This window comes from Chrysochloris asiatica, unplaced genomic scaffold (assembly GCF_000296735.1).
Source record: "Chrysochloris asiatica unplaced genomic scaffold, ChrAsi1.0 scaffold00012, whole genome shotgun sequence".
In the NCBI taxonomy this organism is placed as follows: Eukaryota; Metazoa; Chordata; class Mammalia; order Afrosoricida; family Chrysochloridae; genus Chrysochloris; species Chrysochloris asiatica.
Window position 1 is genome coordinate 7,245,145 of NW_006408530.1, and position 11,151 is coordinate 7,256,295.

Below are 11,151 nucleotides of genomic sequence, written 5' to 3' on the forward strand. Positions count from 1 at the left end.
TTTATTTATTTATTTAAGGTTTTTATTGTGGATTGAGTGAAAGCTTACAGGGCAGATGATCAGTTTTACATTCAACAAATTCACTTTAGCTTTTTTTTTTTAAATACTCAGGCATAATATAATAATTTATACCACCAAAGGGCACATTCTATTCTGCAAGTCTGCCTCCTGGCTGCCAGCTCTTACTCCCTCTCTTCACATAAATCTAGAGTCCTCAGCTGTTCCCTCTCTCCATGTCCCCATCTCTGGTGTTGCTTCTCTCATTAAGGTCTCGCATTCTGCTTGTGCTCTTCACCTAGGGTCCTTTGTTTCTGGACTATAAGATTAACCACTCCCCTGTTTTTGTTACAAAACTTCTACCTTTACAATTGTGACAGTCACAATTAGTCATGATAACAATTAACTCTCTATTGAATCATAAAAATCTTATCCCCATCTCTTTTAACCAGACCCATCTAGATAAGATGAAACCTATTCAGCGAGGACTCTTTCTTTCTCCACACACTATTAAACTAAGTTCCCTCTTGAAACTTTGTAAGCCAGTCACTATCGCCCCCTCATTTTAGGTAGCCAATGTCTAAGTTGTCCATCCCTATCTTCCCTGTGTACAGAGGAGATAGCATTGATACTTTATGTGAAGACTCCTTCCCTCTCTGTTGGTATTTAGAGTTACTACTTCCATGAGTATAAGTCAGGTTCATCAAATTGTAGCAATTTACCTTTGTTTCCTTTATCAAAATCATTTTCTGTTTTTTTAATCCTCCTCTAGTTGAGTTCTGATTATCAAGCCATCTAGGCTAGGTCAAATGGGTACTATCTGCAAGTCTGGGTGTTCTTGTGCATCTCCCCTCACTTCGTATCAGCTGGATGCTTCACTCTCAGCTCTAGTCCTCTGTGACTATGTCCTTGTCTATGGGCTCAGGAGTCCCCAGGTCTCACCAGGCTTTGGACCAACCAACCCTTCCTCTTCTCTCTTTCATCTCCGGGTCAATGGGATTCTGGAATGTGGCTGAACTTAGCCCATTTCTTCACTGCTATCTTTCCCCCTCTTCCACTCAGCAGTAGACCAATGTGGTTGCAAGCAAGCTTACATGCCTGCTCTTGTGTTCCCTTTGAGTTTCAGTCTTGGGGTGTGGGGGTGTTGTCCTGAAGGGACTTGATTGCTTGCCTTGATGGCTTCCCAGCAAACAGCTTGCTTATTCTTGTAGTAGCCAGTCACACTGACATTTTTGTTTTGGGTTTTTCCTGCTGATCTGTCTTTGAAGATGTATCATCTATTGCTCTAGCTGTTCCAGGCTGGTCTGCTTGTCCTTGCTAGTGGGGATATCTCACCTCAGAAGGTTCTGGATGGAACTCAGTCTTCCACCTAAGGTCCTATACTCTGCAAAGGCTTTGCAGGAGGCCTATTTCACTGGGCAAGTTCTAGTACCCCTTTTAGGTATTTCAATGTTTACAGCTTTTTATCCTCCTATTCAGTTGTGCACCATCAGCAAATGAAGGTCCCAAAATCTTTACTCTATTCTCATCATCGTGTTCAACTCTTATTTCATTGAGGTGGCTTTCCCCCAGTGGTATTTTAAGTGCCTTCCAACCTGAAGGGCTCATCTTCCAGCACTATATCTGACAATATTCTGATGCTCTTCATTACGTTTCAGTATTCGATTTCTGGTGCCTTCTGACTGTAATCCACTGCTATTCCTAAAGTTTTCAGTGACTAAACATTCAGAAGTAGTCTGTTTCTCCTTGTTCTGGTTTTAGTCTGTAAGCTCCGTTAAGACGCCACCATTGGTGGCCCTGTTGGTATTTAAAATATCAGTGGCATAGCTTCTAACATCACAGCAACACACAAGTCACCACAATAGACAAACTGACAGATGAGTGGTAACTTCTCTCAATAACCTTTATGGAATATCATGGCTTTGAGATCCAGGATGTGGGACTTGTGCGTTAGTGTCTGTTTGTGTATGAAGGACAAAGGATCGCTGGTAGCACGATGGCTAAAGCACTGGACTGCCAAAACCTACCAGTCGCTCCGCAGAGAAAGGCAAGGACTTGGAAACCCAACTGTTGTATTGTTAAGTGCCGTCAAGTCGGTTTCGACCCATAGCGACCCTGTACAGGGTTTCCGAGGCAATGGAGCAAGTCTATTCTTTTCTATAGGGTTGTTGAGATCAGAGTGAATTTGCTTTTGTTATGAAGGTGTGGGAACTAGGCATTCCATATGTTTATTTACATTAAGGCTCTGTGGCGAAAATGCAGAGCGAAAAAACAAAACAAAAAACTCAGCAAGGACACAACAATAAACTATCAAAAGCCACCAGCCCCAACTCAGCGTCTACACCCGTGGCCCTCGAGCCGCCTCGTTAAGCTTATAAACTCTACCCAAGCGGGCGAGCTTCCCCAGGCCCCGCCCACTGTGCCAGGCGCCTGCGCCTTCCCTGCTCCACCCCTCGCCTTCCCCGCCCGCGTGGTCACCGCCACCGCAGCCGCCCGGGAGGAGCTGGGGTGGACGGTTGCCGGCGAGGCTCCTGTCAGACAACGCGGCGGCGATGTCCGCGAGACAGGCTAGTGCCGCGGCGGCAGCGGCGGGGCCTCGCATGCGGCAGGGCGGCCTGGCATTCGGCCTCCGTCCGGTTCCCGGGAAGCGGGCCGGCGGCAAGTGCAGGAGCAGCAGCGGCACAGGCGGAGACTCTGGCGCGTCTCTCTTCTCAGCCTCAGCCTGAGCCCGGGGAGGCCAGGCGGCCCGGGGGATTAGAGGGGGTCCGCTGCCCGAGAATGGGAATTCTCTTCACCCGGATCTGGAGACTGTTCAATCACCAGGGTGAGGGGCTCCGGCCGCGGGCAGGCGGGCGGGCGGGCAGGGCAGGGATCTGTGAGTACATCCGGAGCGTGGGCCGCGCAGTCGGGCGCCACACCGAGCCAGGTGCCCGGGAGCCCCGCGCCCATCGTTCCCCACTCCCAACTTGGGCTTGGTTCCCGACTCGCTGCCCTGAGCCTCATGGGGCCTTTCTAAGGTGTCCACTCTGCAAATACACCCATTGCTGCGATTGCGATCGCCAGTGGTACAGGTTTCTTGTTCCACGCCCCACGGGTCTTACAGCTTGTCTTCTTCCAACAATTGTGTTTGAATTACGCAGAAATGCTGGATCCTCTTGACAGGAAGCTTACACAGCTTATGGCCCTGGCCGCAACACCGAGCTTCTGAGGTTTGCAGAATGCGGAAATCACGAGCAATAGCTCTTGAATTGCCCGGTGACCCTAAAGAGCCTTTCCTCCCCCGTAGCGCTCCTTTTGCGGAGACCTCTTATGCTCCCTGAATAGTGATGGCCTTCTCGCTTTTTTTATATTTGTGTTTATATCTGTGTTTAAGGTTACGTACGATCAGGTCATTTGCCTCTTGCCTATTTCATTAATTTTTTTCTCCCATGAGTTAAAAATGTTTGTAAGTGTTTCACTGAAAGCACTTCAAACCCATACCATATGATACATTTCTTATTTGTGGGAAACTAGTACGTTACCAAGTTTAGAATGTATTTGTATTATTATTTGTTGTTGCTGTTGAGTGCTGTAGAAACCTACGTCATAGCGACCCTGTATAGGGTTTTCAAGGAGCAGGTGGTGGGTTTGAACCGCTGCTCTTGTGGTTACCAGTCCAGTGCTTATCCTACAGCACCACATCAGGACTCCGTTTTATCATATGTTGTTGTTAAGTGCCGTCGAGTCAGTTCCGATCCATAACGACCCTGTGTAGGGTTTCCAAGGAGTGGCTGGTGAGCTTGAACCGCCGACTTTGCGATTCAAACCGGCTTTGCTGTCTAGCGCATTAACCCACAGCGCCACACCAGGACTCCAGTTTTATATATTGCTTTGACATGCAGGTCAAGTTTATTTAAACTTGTTACAAACCGAGGAGTGTTAAAAACTGACAGAGGAAACAGCTTAGATAAAATATTTCAGTTGTTAGATATAATGTAGTAGTGTGCTTTTGTTTCTTTTTAACTCAAACTAGGTGATTCATAATTCCTACTACTAGGAACTTGGTGATGGTATTACATCCCAGTTTTCCACTTATGAATGGTGACTTCTATTCCTACTACCCAACCTCCTCCTTCATGATTCAGCTCCTCCCATTAGAAGGTGATGGGAAAGGAGTAGAAAGAACTTAAAATCCCTGTGTATATTTAAAGAGAGAGAGTGATACTCTTGGTCACATAATTTATCTAATGTTGAGACTTCCTATAAAATGGAAAAAAACTAGTTGGAATCCACACTGTCTCTGGCTGGCTGTGTCAACACAGTGGGGAACAGGCCACTTAACTTCATCAGACCTAGCTAGTTATTCTCACCTGTAGCTCCAGCAACTCTACTCCAATGACAGTGGAGCCTAAAACTCTCTCCATCACAGATATCTATAAAGTCAATGAAAAACGTAGAGCTCTGTAAGACGTGTGGTCCTTATAGTAGATAAGATCTAGTTTTAATGTCCGAAATTGTATATGGTTTTTAGCCAAAATCTGTTACAACCCTGCTATGAATTTTAGAAACCCTTTGCTTGTTAATTGAACTATAATGGTGGTGGTTATGTGCCATGGAGTCGATTCTGACCCATAGTGACCCTGTATAGGTTTTCCGAGGAGCAGCTGGTAAGCTTGAACCGCCAATCTTGCAGTTCAAACGGTTTTACAGTCTGGCGCATTAACCCACAGCATCTAGAGTCAGTGATAAAATGGTTTCTGTAACTTAAGAATGAACTAGAGCCTTCACTCAAGCCACAGTAAAAAGTTAAAAAATGAATAGAGCTTTGCCCACAACTATTTAACAATAATAAATAATAATGTTATATGCATTGTGACTGCTAAACATTACTAATAGTAGTGTTCTTATTGCTTTTATTTTGTGGTAATTTTTGACTGGACGTTTACTTCCGTGTTGGGATATTAATGGCTAGAAATATTAATGAAGTCAAGTTCTAGGAAGTTAGATATCAGTATTACAAAATGATGATGCTTAATTAAGTGGAGGGTCAGCAAAAAAGAGGAGACCCCCAATGAGATGGGTTGGCATAGTGGTACCAGCAGCTAAGTAATTGTGGGGATGGTGTAGGGACTGGGCAGTGTTTCATTCTGTTGTACCTTCGGTCAGTGGATTGTCACAGACTTGACCTAACAGCAAACAATAACAATGTGAAAATGTGGTAAACTATCTTCTCCTATGCTAATTGATGTGGTTGTCCTAACAGTAGTATCACTTTTCTAAATATTCCCTGTTAAACATATGATAGATACTTGTTGATTTATTTGGCTTTGTGTTAAATTGAATATGGGTGCTTTATTTTTACCTTCAGAAGAAACAGAAGACAATCCTGTATTCTTTTCACAGAAATGCATTGGAAGAAGATATTGGGGTATTACATAATTTGTCATGCTGAAGTTTAGATAGGCTGAGTTCACAATGAAAGCATATAATTGGGTACTGTTCGAACTAGAAAAACCAGAGATTGCATTAGGTGATGTTTAGATTAAGTAGAGTATGAACTTTGTCCTAGATGTTGTCATGTATGGTTGTTGTTGTTTTTAAATGTTTCAAGAATCCTTTGAAGTAATTGTTCTTTTTCTCTGATAAAAGGAAAACTGAGGTTAAGTGGAATGATTTTTCTCTAGGTCACACAACTGTATGCGCCAGAGCCAGGCAAGTTAAGACATTTAAGGGTTTTGTTACTGATTTGTTGGTCTTTTTAAAGAAAAGATTGACATCATTTTTTCCAGTGAAGTTTTTTTTTTCCTTTCCCTGTTAACTGTTCCTCACTTAACTAAGCTAATAAGTCTTTACAACTTTAGGACTTTGAATTGTTTTTGTTGTTGCTGTTAGGTCATGTCAAGTCGATTTCAACTCATAGAACCCCACATGACAGAATTATACCATAGAGTTTTCTAGGCTCTACTCTACAGGAGCAGGTCATTCTCCCACAAAGCAGCTGTGTGGGTTTGAACCATCAGCCTTTTAGTTAGCAGCTCAGTGCTTAACCATTGTGACACTACAGACCCTGTTCATTAGGACTTTGAATAGTGGCCATTAATGTCTTAGAAAAGAAAGGTTTGTGCTATGGTTGTGTATTAAATAAATATTTTTTGAATACCTACTTTGTGCCAGTCAGGCTCACCAGCTGCTCCCTGGAAACCTTGTACAGGGTGGCTGTGGGTCAGAATCAACTCCACGCACTTAACCACAACACCTTGTGCTGGAGACTTCTAGGTGAAGGGGATAAGGTATGAAATAAACAAAGTCCTTTGCCCTTATGTACCATTTTATTTTGTTTTGGAGTGATAGAAAAGAAACTAACTCCATCTCTACAGATTAATTTATAGTAGCTAACATTTCCTGACTTTTGAAAAGTTAGATTCTAAGTGTTTTACATGAGTCAGTTGATTTAATCTTCACTCAGTTGATTTCACAGTAACCTAATGAGGTAAATAGTGTTGTTTTTGTTAAGTGTCTTCTTCAAGTAGGTTCTGACTCATGGCCTCCCTACTCTAAGGATCAGTTGGTGAGTTTGAACCACCAGCCTTACAGTTTAACCAGCCTTGCTGTCAAGTGCTTATCCTACAGCTCCACAGAATGTAAGCTCCCTATTTTACAGGGGCAAAGAAACATTAGGCAACAAATTGGTTCCGATTCATAGAGACCCTTTATAGGATTTCCAAGGAGGAGCTGGTGGGTTTGTACTGCTGACCTTATGGTTGGCAGTCCAGTGCTAGTCTTCCAGAGACACATCAGGAGTCTAGGCAATTTGCTTGTTGTTGTGAAGTGTCTTTGAGTAAGTTCCAACTCATGGTGACACCCTATATAGGGTTTCCAAGGAGTGGCTGGTGAGTTTGAACTGCCAAACCAACCTTGTGGTCCCATTCATTATCCTACAATTTCACAACCGGACTCCTAGACAACTTGCTTAAGGTCCTAGAATTAAAAGTGGTAGACTTGGGAATCTAACCAAGATTGTCTGCTGCCAGAGCCCATGTTCATAAAAACACTTTGTTATTGTTAAGTGCTGTTGAGTCAGTTCCGACTCATAGCAACCCAGTATGGGTTTCTGAGGAGCGACTGGTGAGTTTGAACTGCTGACCTTGTTGTTTAAACCTACTATGCAGTACTGCACTTATCCACACTTATTTTCATAAAAAAAGATTGATGATAAAAAGAACTTTCTGACACTTAGGTGAACTGTGAAAGAAGCTGTGGAATTTCCCAGTTGATAGCTTTATTTATATTTCTCTTCTGTTTGGTGCCTTGTAATGTTCACCTGGCTGGTTCTTAGAAAAGGAATTACAAGTTCTAAAGAATGAATGTTGAATGACTATGGCCCTTAGTCAACCTTCAGGTCTGGCACTGAACTCCTCACCCTCATGGCTCAGTCTTCAACCAAGCAGTAGATAGGTCCCTAGAGGGGACAACAACACTAGTGCGGTGTACACCCTTCAAAATCAAAAGGACAGCATTTACCCAAGGACAAAGTTCAGCATGGTTGGGAAAGGAGGAGGATTAGAAACAAACATGTGGAGGAAATATGATAGATAAGTGTTGTTGCAGTTAGGGTAATGCAGTGCTTGAGGTGAAATAAAGTGTATGGTTTGATTTCCTGAATGTGAAACTGATCATGTACTCTATTCACAGTAAAACAGTTTTGGGGTGAGGGGAAGAACAATGAGTGTTGGAGAAACTACCTTATATTTCAGGAGTCTCATGCTGGGGAGTCTACTGGTTTCGGTTTTTGTTTTATAATTACTTGAGAGTTCTAAGATGTGTAGAAGAGTACATTGTTGCTAAGTGCCTTCCAGTCAGTTCTGACTCATAGTAACCCTTTCCAAGGAGCAGCTGATGAATTTGAACCACCGACCGTGTAGTTCAAATTGACCTATTGGGCCAGTGCATTATCCCACAGCGCCACACCAGGACCCCTGAAGAGTACATTTTATTGTTGTTGTCAGCGCCACACCAGGACCCCTGAAGAGTACATTTTATTGTTGTTGTTAAGTGCCATTGAGTTGATTCCAACTCATAGCAACCCTGTAAAGTGTTTTTGAGGAGTGGCTGATGAGCTTGAACCTCTGACCTTGTGGTTCAAACCAACTTGCAGTCAAATGTATTAACCGAGAGTGCCACACCAGGACCCCAGAGAGTACGTAGGGATGGACTGTTTATTGCTTCACTTTACATTCATTGGCACAATGTTAAGCTTTGTGCACACAGTAGATAGCAGTGGAGGGAGACATTACAGGAAAGAGGGTTTTTCTTGTAGTTACCATGTGCTCGCTTAAGCAGTGTCTATCCGGCTATTGGAGCTCAAGTAGCTTCTCAAGTGTTGGCTGCAGCCAGCAGCTTCCTCCAGCACCCACCTAAGGTGGTTTTGAAATACCGAAACACTTCCCAATGGACAGCTTTCTATCACAAGTTCTTATTGGCCATGTCCTCCAAGGATGTTTGAATCTCATCCCTGAGGGTGCCCTTCTTAGAGTGTTTTCTCAGTCCAGTGAGTAGTGGGTGCTCCTTAGGTTGTCGTTCCTGGAATCTTTACAGTTGTGTCTCAGTGCTAGCCAATCCCTTGTTACTCTAATCCCATCATAGTAATTTTTTTATATTAAGCTTTCTCTGTTCAAGTCTTCGTTTCCTGATTGGTTCTCTAATTTTGCCATGCATACTCATTGCTTTGTATTGACAGTACTTTGAAGCCATAAACTTACATTTTTAATACAAAGTGAGTTGGTTGTTCAGACATCTCCTCCTAACATTTTTATCTTCAAGATCTGATTACTTACACATACATTGAAAAATGCTTTATTGGATACATGCTTTATTCCAGGGTCTGTGCTACACACAGAGAGCTATAACGAACATGACAGAATTGCATCTTCTCTATGTGAAATAGAATTGATGGGAATTGTGGCAGTTTAGATAGCAGGTGAGAGTGAAGTAGGATGACTTCCAGTTTTTTTAACTTTATGGATTCAGAAATAGAAGGCTGCCAGTTTACCCTCCCCCCACAATCTGACTGATCATCATATTTTAGGTTCCTGAGACTAATAAATCTTTATGGGAGCTGACGGCCTCATGTCTCTTCTGTGGAGGCGCTAATGAGAGTTTGAACCATGAACCTTGTGGTTAGTAGACCAGTGCTTATCCTACAGCACCACCAGGCCTTCTTAACAGTACAGGCATACTGTTAATTTTTAGAAACTAGCAGTAAATGAAATTGGTATGCTGCCAGGATGTGTCAAGAAAAAATAAAGGAGAAGCGGAACAAGAAAAACATGGAGGTATTTTCACGACAAAGCAGTAAAGTGTTAATTGGGAAACTAAAGCTCAAAATTCCATCCAAGTAGGTAACAGTTCATCTGAGTAAATGCAGAGATGCTGTTGCATAGATAATCTAAAAGGAAAATCCTCCTAGGTAGTGATCTAGTTTAGGTACACACACTTAACATGACTCACATTCATGAAATAATTAGAATGACCAAAAAATTTTGTTTTATTTGCCCAAAATAAAATGACATTTTTCATTGTCCCTGGGTGGTACAAATGTAAGTAGTCTACTACTTACTGAAATGTTGGTAGTTTGAATCCAGTGAGTGGCTTTTCAAAAAGGCTTGGTAATGTACTTAGAAAAATCAAGTATTAGAGCAGAATTTTACTCTGAAGTACATTGGATTGCTCTGAGTCGGAATCAGCAGGTTGGTTGGTTGTTTTGACTTTACACATGGTATTTTAGGTCTATAGAGTATTTGTTTTGAAGTGCATTGTGACTCTTTTTGGTTGTAGATTTTACATAGAATGCTATTCCTTCTTGCTAATGAGAGACTAAGGAAAGTCAAAAGTACCATGGACTGACAGAAGAACAAACAAATCTGTGTGTTGGAGAAAGTACAGCCTTGAATGCTCCTTAGAAGCCAAGATGGTGAAACATTGTTTCTCCCAATTTGGACATATTATCAGGAGGGACCAATCCCTGGAGAAGGACATCATGTTTGATAAAGTAGAAGGTCCACGAAGAAGACCCCAAAAGAGATGAACTGGCACAATGGCAGCAGCAATGAACTCCAGTATAACAATAATTGTGAGGTTGGTGCAGGAGCGGGCAGTGTTTCCTTCTGTTGTGTATAAGTCACTGTGTGTGAATCAGAACTAACTGCACAACACATAACAACAATAAGGAAGGTCAAAGGAAATTGATTTAGTACTAGAAAGTGTCTGAAAGATCGTTGGAAAGAAACTTTGTCACCATTGAGTTGGCACCTTAATCTTTGAGCCCATTACACAATTATGTCTTAAGTCCTGGTATGGCACTGTAAGATAAGCACTGGACCACAGATTTGTGTGAACCGCAAGGTTGGCAGTTCAGACAGACTCACCAGCTACGCCTCAGAAACCCCATACAGGGTTGCTGTGAGTCAGAACTGACTCAACAGCACGTAACAACAACAACACACCTTATATATAGGAAACTGTTAAAAACAGTCATCAGTGCTTCACTGTAAAAACATCATTTCTATCACCAAGGCTATATTTTGGAATTATTGATCTTTCCGCTGTGTTTCCAGCCTTTGCAATCAAATCACCAGTAATTATCAATGCATGTTGATCAATCAATTTTATACTGAAGACATTGGTTGTTGTTGTTGTTGTTAAGTGCTGTCAAGTCGGTTCCAACCCATAGTGACCCTGTATAGGGTTTCCGAAGAGCAGCTGGTGAGCTTGAACCGCTGACCTTGCAGTTCAAATAGCTTTGCAGTCTGGTGCATTTACTAGGACTCTGAAGAAGTTGGTAGAAATCTTCAATTTCATCATCACTGGCTTTAGTGGTTAGTGCATAAATTTGAACAATGGTGGTATTAACTGGTCTTTTTGTTGTTAGGTGCCATTGAGTCTGTACTGACTCAGAGCGACAGTATGTATAACAGCAACCTCACAGTTGTTGCTATGTTTGAGTCCATTGTTACTGCCACTGTGCCAGTCCATCTTGTTGGGGGTCTTCCTCGTTTTCTCTGACCCTCCACTTTACCAAACATGATAGCCTTCTCCAGGAACTGGTCCCTCCGGACATGTCCAAAGTACGAGAGATAATGTCTGGCCATTCTGGCTGTATTTCTTCTAACACAGATT

General features: G+C 42.6%; 1 protein-coding gene across 2 annotated transcripts in view; it reads left to right on the forward strand.

Moving 5' to 3' along the window:
* The first annotated feature begins 2,517 nt into the window (after positions 1-2,517).
* Positions 2,518-11,151, forward strand: part of ARL5A (ADP-ribosylation factor-like 5A) — a 45,574-nt gene continuing 36,940 nt past the window's right edge. Inside the window, exon 1 of one of the 2 annotated variants that reach the window (XM_006834546.1) lies at positions 2,518-2,564. Coding sequence is in view for 1 of the 2 variants with exons in the window: in XM_006834545.1 (XP_006834608.1) it covers positions 2,776-2,821 (46 nt within the window). In the remaining variant the exon portion in view is untranslated. Of the gene's footprint in view, positions 2,822-11,151 lie in introns of both variants that reach the window. The other variant, XM_006834545.1, reaches the window with a different exon arrangement.